This window comes from Chlorocebus sabaeus, chromosome 12, assembly GCF_047675955.1.
Source record: "Chlorocebus sabaeus isolate Y175 chromosome 12, mChlSab1.0.hap1, whole genome shotgun sequence".
Classification (NCBI taxonomy): Eukaryota; Metazoa; Chordata; class Mammalia; order Primates; family Cercopithecidae; genus Chlorocebus; species Chlorocebus sabaeus.
The window spans coordinates 104415175-104429704 of NC_132915.1; the positions used below are offsets into that span (position 1 = coordinate 104415175).

The window sequence follows — 14530 nt, forward strand, 5'->3', positions numbered from 1 at the left end:
GTGCAACTTAGCAAGACCTTTTCTCTCCCAAAGATTTAAAAAAAGAAAAAATGAGCCAGGTGTGTTTGTGCTCACTTTTAGTCCTAACTACTCGGGAGGCTCAGGTGAGGGGGTGGCTGCCATGAGCTATAATTGTACTGCTGCACTCCAGCCTTGGTGATAGAGTCAGACCCTGTCTCTTAAAAAAAAAAGCCAAAAATCTGTCTCTTAAAAAAAAAATTAAATACAGGCCGGGTGCAGTGGCTTGGGCCTGTAGTCTCAGCTATTTAGGAGGCTGAGGTAGGAGGATCAGTTGAGTGTAGGAGTTTGAGCAGCCGTAATCTGCCTCTGCACTCTATCCTGGGTGACAGATTGAGACCCTTTCTTTAAAAAATGTTTTTTTAAGTACTGTTTTTAATCTCACGTTATTTCTTTCCCATTTTTTCTTCATCGATCGTACAGACAGAGCGCCAAGTGTCTCGCTGGTTTGTTCAGTGTCTTCGGGAACAGTCCATGCTGCTAGAAATTATTTTCCTTTATTATGCATACTTTGAGATGGCACCCAGTGACCTACTTGTATTAACCAAGATGTTTAAAGAGCAAGGATTTGGTAGTAGGCAGACCAATAGGCACCTGGTGGATGAGACTATGGATCCTTTTGTAGATCGGATTGGGTAAGTCAGTGAATTGAACATCATGGAACTTATAGTGTTTAGAGCATTGATACTATAGTGATATGAAAGCAGGCTGGGGGTAGGTGTACTTTTCACTTAATGGGTGGGGTGGATAAGTCTACTACCATGTTCCCTTTCACGCAGGGAGTAAAGACTGGGATTGAGAGAGGACTCTCAAAATGAGTATTGTAATCTCTTTTACTTACTGTCTTCATTTAAGGGTTTCATCCATTCAACAAAAATTCGTTGAACAACCATTGTAGGCCAAGCCCTATGCAAATGCTAACAAGATAGTGATAAATAAGGCATATATGCTCACTGTTCTCTTTCAGGTGATAGTCTATGGACTTTAAATTTCTTGTTTTTTCTATATTTATGACCATGGATATATCCACAATCGGAGGCCTGGTCACTTTGTGAGCAAAGATACATACCAGTTAATTTTGTGTGTCTGTGTGGTATAGATGGGGTCTCACTTTGTTGTCCAAGATAGTCTTGAACTCCTGGCCTCAAGTGATCCTCCCACCTCTGCCTCTCAAAGTGTTAGGATCATAGGCATGAGCCACCATGCCTGGCCCAATAGGTTTTTTTGATATTGCTGTGTCTTATATCTCACCTTTGTCTCTAGTGAGTTTCAGAACAGGATATATAACATGGTGATACTGTTTTTCTTTCTAGCTACTTCAGTGCCCTCATCCTGGTGGAGGGCATGGATATTGAGTCCTTACATAAGTGTGCTTTGGATGACAGAAGAGAACTGCACCAGTTTGCGCAGGATGGGCTTATTTGTCAGGTGAACTTGGAATAGGCTCTTTTTTTTCAGAGGGTTTATGTTAGTAGTAGCTTTCAACTACTGAACTGCTGCATAAAATTTTCAGTGTTGTGGAACTCTACATTGTTCAGTGATGTGGAGGTTCTACAATGTTTTTGTTTTGTTTTTTTTTTTTGAGACGAAGTCTTGCTCTGTCACCATGCTGGAATGCAGTGGCGTGATCTTGGCTCACTACCATTTCCACCTCCCCGGTTCAAGCGATTCTCCAGCCTCAGCCTCCCAAATAGCTGGGATCACAGCTAATTTTTGTATTTTTAGTAGAGACTGGGTTTCACCATGTTGGCCTAGATGGTCTCGATCTCCTGACCTCGTGATCCTCCTGCCTCAGCCTCCCAAAGTGCTGGGACTACAGGCTTGAGCCACCATGCCCAGTCTGTTTTGTTTTTTTGAGACAGAGTTTTGCTCTATCACCCAGGCTGGAGTGCAGTGGTGCCATCTCAGCTCACTGCAACCTCCACCTCCCAGGTTCAAGCGATTCTCGTGCCTCAGCCTCTGGAATAGCTGGGATTACAGGCACACGCCACCACGCCCGGTTACTTTTTATATTTTTAGTAGAGATGGGGTTTCACTATGTTGGCCAGGCTAGTCGTGAACCCCTGACCTCAAGTGATCCACCTACCTCAGCCTCCCAAAGTGCTGGAATTACAGGCGTGAGCCACTGTACCTGGCCTCAACAGTGTTAAACAGTTGATTAGACCTGGAGGAAATCTCAGGTTCGTCAGTCATCTATACTAAGGTGATAATGGAATCTGTGAGAGTGATTCATTCATGGAGATGGAACAAGGACAAAAGAGATACAAGGAGAAAACCCTGGGGATTGACTGCATTTGGGGAGCCTGTGAAAGAAGAGGAAAGGGGAAAAACATTGAGATGAGATGATTAGGAAGATAGAAAATGAAGACAGATTGTAGAAAGTTTGAGAAGGATCAGGGTAAAATTTCGAAAGAGTGTCTATTTTAACATGCATTTCATAATCTTAAGACTACCTAAGCCAGGCGCAGTGGCTCAAGCCTGTAATCCCAGCACTTTGGGAGGCCGAGACGGGCTGATCACGAGGTCAGGAGATTGAGACCATCCTGGCTAACACGGTGAAACCCCGTCTCTACTAAAAAATACAAAAAAAAGGCCGGGCGCGGTGGCTCAAGCCTGTAATCCCAGCACTTTGGGAGGCCGAGACGGGCGGATCACGAGGTCAGGAGATCGAGACCATCCTGGCTAACCCGGTGAAACCCCGTCTCTACTAAAAAATACAAAAAACTAGCCGGGCGAGGTGGCGGGCGCCTGTAGTCCCAGCTACTTGGGAGGCTGAGGCAGGAGAATGGCGTGAACCCGGGAGGCGGAGCTTGCAGTGAGCTGAGATCCGGCCACTGCACTCCAGCCTGGGCGGCAGAGCGAGACTCCGTCTCAAAAAAAAAAAAAAAAAAAAAAAAAAATACAAAAAAAAAAACTAGCCGGGCGAGGTGGCGGGCGCCTGTAGTCCCAGCTACTCTGGAGGCTGAGGCAGGAGAATGGCGTGAACCCAGGAGGCGGAGCTTGCAGTTAGCTGAGATCTGGCCACTGCACTCCAGCCTGGGTGACAGAGCGAGACTCCGTCTCAAAAAAAAAAAAAAAAGACTACATAAAATTAGTAGACAAATTTTGTGGGTAAAAGGAAGAGTAATTGTAATTGAGGAGTTTATTAGTGAGGTGGCTGGGGGTTTGAGAAAAGTGAAATATCAGAATGAGAGAGTGAGGCCACTCTTTATGACTTGCTTATTGAGCATGATGAAGAATCTGGTCGAGGGATATTGACGCTTTCTGTTCGGAGATGTAGATGTGTTTTCTTCTCTCACTAGGATATGGACCGTTTAATGTTGACCTTTGGGGACATTCCACATCATGCCCCAGTTCTTTTGGCCTGGGCTCTCCTCCGTCACACTCTGAACCCAGAAGAGACAAGTAGTGTGGTCCGGAAGATAGGTGGCACAGCCATCCAGCTGAATGTGTTTCAGTACTTGACCCGATTGCTCCAGTCACTTGCCAGTGGGGGAAATGATGTGAGTTTAAGGCTCTGGGTGGTGAGCATGGGAGTGAGCTGGCAGAAGCATTTTAATAATGTAATAGTTATAATGGTGGTGTGGAGAATGGGATCATGTTGTAACCTTTCGAGAGCATTTAGACATCATCAGACATTGTTTGAAATGTTTATGAACATTATCTTATTGAATCCTTATAGTACTTCTTTGTGTTAAAGATTATCATTCTGTTTTACACGTTAGGAAATTGAGACTCAGAGAGATGTAATTTGCCCAAAGCAACAAAAATAGTAAATGGTAGATACAGTTTGAACTCTTTGCCAGTAAATTATATCTTAAGAAGACAGCTTTGGCCATATTGACTGGAGAAGTCACTTTCAGGGGGCTTAATCAACTGTAACAAGATGAATTAGAAATTCTCTTGAGTCTTATGTTGGGGTTTGAGTGACATAGTTTAGAGAGCTTGTTTGTTTGTTTATTTTTGAGACAGTCTCGCTCTGTCACCCAGGCTGGAGTGCACTGGCTCAATCCTGGCTCACTGCAACCTCCGCCTTCCAAGTTCAAGCGATTCTCCTGCCTCAACCTCCCAAGTAGCTGGGACTATGGGTGCCTGCCACAACGCCTGGCTACTTTTTTGTATTTTTAGTAGAGATGGGGTTTCACCATTTTGGGCAAGCTGGTCTTGAACTCCTGACCTTGTGATCTACCTGCCTCAGCCTCCCAAAGTGCTGGGATTACAGGCGTGAGCCACCATGCCAGCTAATGAGCTTGTTTTGACGTGGTAAAATGAAACCTCAGGTTCAGCAATTATTATTTTTTTTTCTTTTTCTTTTTCTTTTTCTTTTTTTTTTGAGACTGAGTCTTGCTCTATTGCCCAGGATGGAGTGCAGTGGAATGACCTCAGCTCACTGCAACCTCTGCCTCCTGGGTTCAAGTGATTCTCGTGCCTCAGCCTCCCAGGTAGCTGGGATTACAGGCACCTGCCACCATGCCCAGCTAATTTTTGTATTTTTAGTAGGGACGGGGTTTCACCATGTTGGCCAGGCTGGTATCGAACTGCTGGTATCGAACTCCTGATCTCAAGTGATCTGTCTGCCTCGGCCTCCCAAAGTTCTGGGATTACAGGTGTGAGCCACCGTGCGCTGCCAGATCAGCAATTATTTTACTCCTTGGTTGGTATGCATTTGCCCAAAGGAGTTGAAAAGATATCCACACAAAAACATACACACAGACATTTATAGCAGCTTTATTCATAATTACCAGAACTTGGAAGCAACTAAAAGGTCCTTCAGTAAGTATAACTAAACTGTTGTACATCTAGATGATGGAATATTTATATACTGCCAAAAAGAAATGAGCCATCAAACCATGAAAAGACATGGAGAAAACATTAAATGCATATTAGTAAATGAAGCCAATCTAAAAAGGCTTCATAGTATATGATTCCAACTATGTGACATTCTGGAGAAGGCAAAACCATGGAGACATTAAAGAGAATAGTGAGTTGCCAACGGTCTAGTGGAGCAGGAGGGCTGAATTAGGTAGAACACAGAGGATTTTTAGGGCAGTGAAGCTATTCCATGTGATACTACAACGGTGGATACATGTCATACTTGCCCAAAAATCCATACAGTGTACAACACAAGAGTGACCCTTAGTGTACACTGTGGACTTTGTGTGATAATAATAATGCCAATTTAAGTTCTTCAGTTGTAACAATTGTACTGTTTTGGTGGGATGCTATTTACGTGTGGAGGCAAAGAATATATGGGAAATCTTTGTACTTTTCTGCTCAGTTTTGCTGTGAACCTAAAACTGCTCTACAAAACAAAGCTTATTTAAAAGAAAGAAAGCTCAGCCAGCAGGCCCTACTTGTCACTGGTTGGCTTATCTTGGTGGCCGTTCAGGTGCTATATCAATTCCCATTACCACATGCAGACTGTTTTCTGTAGGCTGGATATGGTTTTCTTCCCCGCTCAAACTTTGATGATTTTGGCATTAATTCCCTTTTGATTTTATTCTTGATTTTGTTGTAATATTTGTGGTTCCTGCTTCCTCTTTTCTCCCTTTGTCTTCCTGAGCTTGTAACTAAATTAGGAAAATTATGAAGCTTCAGATTTCCTTTCCGTTTGTTTACAAAGAATATGTGAATGCAATAGGATTATGTTGAACCTGGGGAAGAGTTGTGTTACTCAGAATGATTCACTGACTCCCTTCTCATTCCAGTGCACCACCAGCACTGCATGCATGTGTGTCTATGGACTGCTCTCTTTTGTTCTGACCTCGCTGGAGCTGCACACACTGGGCAATCAGCAGGTAGTGTCTGGCTTTCATGAAGCTGTCTCTACTGCCCAGCTTTGCAACCAAGTCCCAAAAATATACCCCCATTGGATCTGATACCGTTTACCTCATGTGTTAATTTGTTTACTGGTGTTTTTTTTTTTTGAGATGGAGTCCTGCTCTGTCACCCAGGCTGGAGTGTGGTGGCGCGACTTCAGCTCACTGCAACATCTGCCTCCTGGGTTCAAGCGAGTCTCCTGTCTCAGTCTTCTAAGTAGCTGGAATGATAGGCGTCTGCCACCTTGCGCAGTTAATTTCTGTATTTTTTGTAGAGATGGGGTTTTGCCATGTTGACCAGGCTGGTCTTAAACTCATGACCTCAGGCAATCTGCCTACCCCGGTCTCCCAAAGTGTTGGGATAACAGGTGTGAGCCACTGTGCCCGGCCTTGTTTTCATTTACTGTTATATAGGTGATAAATGTTAATTGTAGAAAAAACAGAAAATGCTGATAAAAACAAAAAAGTATGGTCCTATCACATAGATAACTTATTAACATTTTGATATATTCCCTTCCATTTTCCAAATATGTATATAGATGAAAATAGAGTAATTCTTCTCTAGAAATGCAACAGCCATGGATATACTGTTTTTAATATTTCTGTTTATTTTATTTATTTATTCATTTATTTTTTTTTGGAGGGGCGGAGTCTTGCTGTGTCGCCCAGGCTAGAGTGCAGTGACGTGATCTCGACTCACTGCAACCTCTGCCTCCTGGGTTCAAGCGATTCTTCTGCCTCACCCTCCGAAGTAGCTGGGATTAGAGGTGCCTGTCACTGCGCCCAGCTAATTTTTGTATTTTTGGTAGAGACGGGGTTTCACCATCTTGGCCAGGCTGGTCTCAAACTCCTGACCTCATGATCCACCCTCCTCGGCCTCCTAGAGTGCTGGGATTACAGGTGTGAGCCACCGCGCCCGGCCCTGTTTATTTTTTAAGAGACAGGGTCTCAGTATGTTGCCCAGGCTGGTCTCGAACTCTAGGACTCAAGTGGTCTTCTCACCTCGGCTTCCCAAGTATATACCATTTTGTAACCTCATTTTTTTACTCTGTAGTATATCTGTCCCAGACATTTGTTAGTGCTAGTAAGTCTTCTGCAGCGGGATTTTTTTTTTTTTTTTTTTTTTTTTTTTTTTGTGACAGTCTTACTCTGTTGCCCAGGCTGGTCTTGAACTCCTGGGCTTAAGCAGTCCATCCCGTCAGCCTCCCACAGTGCTGGGATTACAGGTGTGAGCTATGGCACGTAGCCTAAAACGTTTTTTAAGATGAAACATTTCAAACTTACACCAGAGAAGACAAAATTACATAATGAACTCCATGAGCCCATCACCAGCTTCTATCTGTTGTCATCTTATGGATAATCTTTTTTCTGCCCCTTCCCTCCTTGATTATTTCAAAGCAATTGTCAGATGCTATTTAACTTGATCTACAAACATTTCAACAGAACTTAACATTACAACCATTATCACACAAAAGGCCCCCAGAAAATATTGTCTCTTTTTGTTTTTTGGAGACAGGCTGGAGTGCAGAGTACAGTGGTGCGATCTCGTCCCACTTCAGCCTACACCTCCTGGGCTTAGATGATCCTTTCACCGTAGCCTCCTGAGTGGCTGGGACTACAGGCGTGTGCCACCATGCTCAGCTAGTTTTTGTGTTTTTCTTCTAGAGACGGAGTTTTGCCATGTTGGCCAGGCTGGTCCCAAACTCCTGACCTCAGGTGATCTGCCCGCCTCTGCCTCCCAGAAGTGCTGGGATTACAGGTGTGAGCCACCATGCCCGGCTGAAGTTATTTTTCTTATGCTCAGATTGTGCCATCTTTGGCCTGTAACAGCTTTCTAAATCTGTTTGACACTACCCTTATATATTTTGATAGCTCTGTTGCTTTTTTTTTTTTTCCTCTGTTGCTTCCTTTTAAAATTTAATTAATTTCTTTTTCTTTCTTTTTTTTTTTTTTTTTTGAGACAGAGTCTCGCTCTGTTGCCCAGGCTGGAGTGCAGTGGCGCGATCTCGGCTTGCTGCAAGCTCCACCTCCTGAGTTCATGCCATTCTCCTGCCTCAGCCTCCCGAGTAGCTGGGTCTACAGTGCCCGCCACCATGCCCAGCTAAATTTTTTATATTTTTAGTAGAGACGGGGTTTCACCGTGTTAACCAGGATGGTCTCCATCTCCTGACCTCGTGATCCATCTTCCTCGGCCTCCCGAAGTGCTAGAATTACAGGCATGAGCCACTGCACCTGGCCTTATTTATTTTTCTTTTTTTTTTTGAGACGGAGTCTTGCTCTGCTACCCAGACTGGAGTGCAGTGGCCGGATCTCGGCTCACTGCAAGCTCCGCCTCCCGGGTTCACGCCATTCTCCTGCCTCAGCCTCCCAAGTAGCTGGGACTACAGGCGCCTGCCATGTCGCCCAGCTAGTTTTTTGTATTTTTTTTTTAGTAGAGACGGGGTTTCACCATGTTAGCCAGGATGGTCTCGATCTCCTGACCTCATGATCCGCCCATCTCGGCCTCCTAAAGTGCTGGGATTACAGGCTTGAGCCACCGTGCCCGGCCTATTTATTTTTCTTTAATACGGAGTCTCGCTCTGTCACCCAGGCTGGAGAGTAAGTGGCGTGATCTCCATTCATTTCAACCTCCGCCTCCCGGGTTCAAGCAGTTCTCTTGCCTCAGTCTCCTGAGTAGCTGGGTTTACAGGTGCATGCCACCACGTCTGGCTAATTTTAATATTTTTAATAGAGATGGGGTTTTGCCATGTTGGTCAGGCTGGCCTCAAACTCCTGACCTCAAGTGATCCGCCTGCCTCATCCTCCCAAAGTGCTAGGATTACAGGCATGAGCCACTGCACCAGGCGTATGTTTATTTTTTTGAAACGGAGTCTCACTCTGTTGCCCAGGCTGGAGTACAGTGGCATGATATCAGCTCACTGCAACCTCTGTCTCTTGGGTTCAAGTGATTTTCCTATGTCATCCCCTTGAGTAGCTGGGATTACAGGTGCGAGCCACCATGTCTGGCTAGTTTTTGTCCTTTTAGTAGAGACTGCGTTTTACCTTGTTGGCCAGGCTGATCTCAAACTCCTGACCTCAAGTGATCCGCATGCCTCGGCCTGTCAAAGTGCTAGGATTATAGGTGTGAGCCACTGTGCCTTGCCTCTTTTCTCTGTTGCTTTCTGGTACAAGATGCTACAGGATTATCTTGTAAGATTCTTACGTCAGACCTGGAATCTGTTTATTCCAAGGAGCCTTGGTTATTTTTAGTGGGAAATGATATTTGATGGGTACCCTGAAGACTAAATCACTGTGTTCATTTTCAGTGACTAGTAACTTGTTCTGTAAATTGACTAACTTGGTGAAAATTAAAATTTTTTTGTCATTAGAGAGAAATGAGTTTGTGTTGAATTGAAAGACTCAATTTCTAGAGGCTGGGTATGGTGGCTTATTCCTGTAATCCCAGCACTTTGGGAGACCAAAGAGGGCAGATCACCTGAAGTCAGGAGTTTGAGATTAGCCTGGCCAACATGGTGAAGCCCTGTCTTTACTAAAAATACAAAAATTAGCTAGACGTGGTGGCAGGCACCTGTAATCCCAGCTACTTGGGAGGCTGAGGCAGGAGAATTTCTTGAACCCCGGAGGCGGAGGTTGCAGTGAGCCAAGACTGTGACATTGCACTCCAGCCTGGGCGACCAGAGCGAACTTTGTCTCAAAAAAAAAAGACAGTTTCTAAAGGTCATGGGCGTAGAACAAAGTCTGTGTACTCTGGGAGATTTCTGGTTATTTTTGACCTGACCTTACACCTGGAGGATTGATATTAACATATTAGGGCCAGGCACTGTGGCCCACACCTGTAATCCCAGCACTTTGGGAGGCCAAGGCGGGCGGATGACCTGAGCTCAGGAGTTCAGGACCAGCCTGGGCAACATGATGAAGCCCTGTCTCTACCGAAAATACAAAAAGTTAGCTGAGCATGGTAGCGTGCTTCTGTAGTCCCAGCTACTCAGGAGGCTAGGTTAGGATTGCTTTCCTGGGAGACACAGGTTGCAGTGTGCTGAGATGGCGTCACTGTACTCCAACCTGGGAGACAGAGTGAGACCCCCCATATCGACAACAACAACAAAAACATATTAGAGTTGCAGGAGTCCTGGTACTTGGATTTTAAAGAAATCATTCAGTGAGCATTTATTAGATTCCCTGTGTTTGCTAAGCTCTGTGCTAAGTGCTAAGGATAGAACAATTAAAGACATTGTTCTTGGCCAGGCACAGTGGCTCATGTCTGTAATCCCAGCACTTTGGGAGGCCAAGGCATACGGGCCACCTGAGGTCAGGAGTTTGAGACCAGCCCAGCCAACATAGTAAAACTAAAATGCAGAGATTAGCTGGGCGTGGTGGTGGGCGCCTGTAATCCCAGTTACTCGGGCAGCTGAGGCAGGAGAATTGCTTAAACTGGGGAGGCAGAGGTTGCAGTGAGCCAAGATGGTGCCATTACACTCCAGTCTGGGTGAAACTTCGTCTAAAAAGAAAGAAAGACATTGTTTGTGCCCTCTAGGAGAGCAGTCTAGCTGAGCCTAGTAATAACTTACATTTATGTGGCATTTTTGAATTTACAGTCTACTTCCACGTACATTATCTCATTTAATCCTTATTTATAATCCTTACTTACAGTCCTACTCTGAAGCAGATATTACTGTCCTCATCTTACAGATAAAGCATTTCTGGTTCAGAGAGATGAATTTGTCTAACATTATACAGCAGACACAACACACCCTGGACAGGATATAATCTTACTTTTTAAACCCAGAGTTCTTGGCTGGGCATGGTGGTATACTCCTATAACCCAGTGGTTTGGGAGGCCGAGGTGAGAAGATCACTTAAACCCAGGAGTTAAAGGCTGCAGTGAGCTATGATGGTGCCACTGCACCCCAGTCTTGGCAACAGCAAGACCCTGTCTCTAAAAATAGATACGTATCTACTTACATACATATATACATACAAAAAAGGTAAAAAGAGGCTGGACTCACGCCTGTAATCCCAGCACTTTGGGAGGCTAAGGCGGGCGGATCACGAGGTCAGGAGATCAAGACCATCCTGGCTAACACGGTGAAACCCCGACTCTCCTAAAAATACAAAAAATTAGCCTGGTGTGGTGGCAGGTGCCTGTAGTCCTAGCTACTCTGGAGGCTGAGGCAGGAGAATGGTGTGAACCTGGGAGGCAGAGCTTGCAGTGAGCCGAGATCGCGCCACCCCACTCCAACCTGGGCGACAGAGTGAGACTTTGTCTCAAAAAATAAAAGGTTAAAAAGAAAGAAAAACTCACCCAGAATTCTTGCACTCTAGTCTGGGCGATAGAGCATGACCTTGTCTTCCCTAAACATAAATAAATAAATCAGTCAACCAACCCATCCACCCTTAAGCAGTTTTTTGTTTGTTTTTTGAGACAGAGCCTTACATTATTGCCCGGGCTAGAGTACAGTGGCGTGATCTCGGCTCACTGCTACCTCCATTGCCTGGGTTCAAGTGATTCTCATGCCTCAGCCACCCAAGTAGCTGGGATTACAAGGTGTGTGCCACCACGCCTGGCTAACTTTTTTTTTTTTTTTTTTGAGATGGAGTCTCACTCTGTTGCCCAGGGTGGAGTACAGTGGCGCAATCTTGGCTCACTGCAAGCTCCACCTCCAGGGTTCACACCATTCTCCTGCCTCAGCCTCCCTGAGTAGCTGGGACTACAGGCGCCTGCCACCAAGCCCGACTAATTTTTTTTGTATTTTTAGTAGAGACGGGATTTCACCTGTGTTAGCCAGGATGGTCTCGATCTCCTGACCTCGTGATCTGCCCACCTCGGACTCCCAAAGTGGTGGGATTACAGGCGTGAGCCACCGCGCCTGGCCAACAACTTTCATATTTTTAGTAGACACGGGGTTTCACCATGTTGGCCAGGCTGGTCTCGAACTCCTGACCTCAAGTGATCTGCTGACCTCGGCCTCCCAAAGGGTTAAGATTATAGGGGTAACCCCCGCACCCAGCCAACCAACCAACCAATTCTTAACCAGTTCTTTTTGACTTTCTATATTAAGATGTTTATTTTATTTTATTTTATTTTATTTTATTTTATTTTATTTTATTTATTTTCTTTTCTTTTCTTTTCTTTTCTTTTCTTTTCTTTTCTTTTATTTTATTTTATTTTTTGTTTGTTTTCAAGATGAGGATTTACTGTGTTGCCCAGGGTGCTCTGGAACTCCTGGATTGAAGTAGTCATCCCACTTTAGTGTTTATTGGTGTTTTGGTGTTTTTATTTCAAAAGAATACAATAGTAAAGATAGACTGGTTCAGCTGGGGAAAATGATCCATTTTTCTACCCTCCGCAAACAGGATATAATTGATACAGCGTGTGAAGTCCTGGCCGACCCTTCTCTTCCAGAACTGTTCTGGGGAACAGTAAGTATGTCAGAGAGAGTCACTGCATAGCAAAAGAATTGATCAAACACTTGTTTTCTTACAGGTTTTGTACTAAGCATTCATGTGTATTTTCTCACTTAATCTTCATAAAAATGTATGAACTAGATACTATTACTGTCCCTCTTTTAATGTGATGACATATGACACTTAGAGATGTGAAGTGATTTGCTCAAAGTCACACTTAGAGGCAGCCAAAACCCAGTTCTGACTTGAGTCTGCAGCCCACATTATTACCAGTGTGCTGTCTCCAAGCCACCATTTTTTGTTTTGTTTTGTTTTTGTTTTGTTTTGTCTTTTGAGATGGAGTCTTGCTCTGCTGCCCAGGCTGGAGTACAATGGCGTGACCATGGTTCACTGCAACCTCCGCCTCCTAAGTTTAAGCAATTCTCCTGCCTCAGCCTCCCAAGTAGCTGGGATTACAGGTGCCCGCCACCCTGCCCGGCTAATTTTTTGTATTTTTAGTAGAGACAGGGTTTCACTATGTTGACCAGGCTGGTCTCGATCTCCTGACCTTGTGATCCACCCGCCTCGGCCTCCCAAAGTGCTGGGATTACAGGCGTGAGCCACCACGCCCAGCCTTCCAACTCACCAGTTTTTTGTTTTCATATATGGCAGTGTTTTAGACACCAGTGTTCCCGCAGCTCTTGAAAGTACTTTTAGGAGATTGTAACTGTAGCTATGAGTTGTCAGGGTATTGTAACTAGTTAGAGTGAGAATTTGGCTTTGAAAAGAACAATTTCTCACCAGTAGTTGCTCTGAGCATTGATAATAACCTCAAACCTCAAGATCCAACTGATGAGCTACCTGTATATTTTACCCTCTTTTTTGTAAGATGCTGTCTGATGTTCTAGAACCACAGTGCTCCTGGGAGAAGCTGGTATGAAACAGTATCTAGAGTGAGGATCTGTGGCTCTTGTGTGGTAGCTGACTGCTGACATAGTTGGGTAGTTTGCACTTTAATGGAAACATGTAATGCACAGGTGAACAGTACTGTCTTCCCATAGAAAGGATGGCTGGGAAGAGGTTGCTGGATAGCATAGTAGTCTCTTTTTAGGTCCCTCACTAAATCAATTGTTTTATATCCTTTTTCAGTGGAAATGTGAAAGTCTTAAATTATTAAGGAGGGATGATATCTGTCTAAAAGGAAGGATTAATTCTAAATTTTCTCATGATTGCTGGGAAATTTGGAGAGATGTTAATTTGTGGATAATGTGAAGGTCAGTGATTTGTCCCCTTCCACCACAGGAGCCAACTTCGGGCCTTGGGATTATTCTGGACAGTGTGTGTGGCATGTTTCCCCACCTCCTCTCCCCACTCCTGCAACTGCTGCGAGCCCTGGTATCAGGGAAGTCCACTGCCAAAAAGGTAAGTTGCTCAGTCAAGTAAGTAAAGAGAATGGGAGATTCTTTATGGAGACTTTATAAAATCGGAATCTGTTTTGCTTTCCACATTGCAGTTCTACTGCCATGACAAAAGTTATTCTGAAGGTGAATGAAAGATAGGAAAGATAGCACCTCAATTCTATAAAACGAAATAATCTTTTCATTAAGTACATATTGTAGATACTGTGGGACTAAGACTAAGTATAAATTTCCTTAATATCTACTTAGAAGTTACTAGATATAAGAAATAAATAGCTAAGAGCCAGGTGGTATGGAGTAAATGTCATTTGAGCAATAAAGACCATACTGTTCAGGAGAGATAACTGCCCTTGTGGAGTGATGGGGACTTGAGTTGAGTGTTAAAGCATAGTGAAGATTTGGTGAGGGGAGCAGAAGGCAGTTCCAAGAACAGTCACAGTGGTGGGCTTCTGGAAGTTTGAGAGTCTGGTTGAAAGAGCAGACTGGGACCTCCCCTTGCTTATCCTGGAGGAGAATGTGTGATGGTTTTTTCTGTTGGCAGGTATATAGCTTCTTGGATAAGATGTCTTTCTACAATGAACTTTATAAACACAAGCCTCATGATGTAATCTCCCATGAAGATGGAACTCTTTGGCGGAGACAAACACCCAAACTCCTTTATCCCCTTGGTGAGATAAAGAGATACCCCATTTTACGACAGCTTTTTTTTTTTTTTTTTTTCGGTGTCTTGCTCTGTCACCCAATCTGGAATGCAGTGGCATGATCATAGCTCACTGAAGCCTTAAACTCCTGGACTCAAGTGATTCTCCCATCTTAGCCTCCCAAAGCATTGGGATTATAGACGTGAGCCAGTGCACCCAGCCAGTTATACTTTGAGGCTCATATCTATCC

At 44.4% G+C, this 14530-nt stretch overlaps 1 protein-coding gene across 2 annotated transcripts in view; it reads left to right on the forward strand.

Moving 5' to 3' along the window:
* Window positions 1-14530, forward strand: part of NUP188 (nucleoporin 188) — a 64315-nt gene that overhangs the window by 25029 nt on the left and 24756 nt on the right. The window contains exons 9-15 of one of the 2 annotated variants that reach the window (XM_008005999.3): window positions 442-653; window positions 1332-1446; window positions 3321-3521; window positions 5727-5816; window positions 12192-12257; window positions 13524-13643; window positions 14181-14307. In XM_008005999.3, coding sequence (XP_008004190.3) covers window positions 442-653; window positions 1332-1446; window positions 3321-3521; window positions 5727-5816; window positions 12192-12257; window positions 13524-13643; window positions 14181-14307 — 931 coding nt within the window. The remainder of the gene's footprint in view (window positions 1-441; window positions 654-1331; window positions 1447-3320; window positions 3522-5726; window positions 5817-12191; window positions 12258-13523; window positions 13644-14180; window positions 14308-14530) is intronic. The other variant, XM_008006001.3, reaches the window with a different exon arrangement.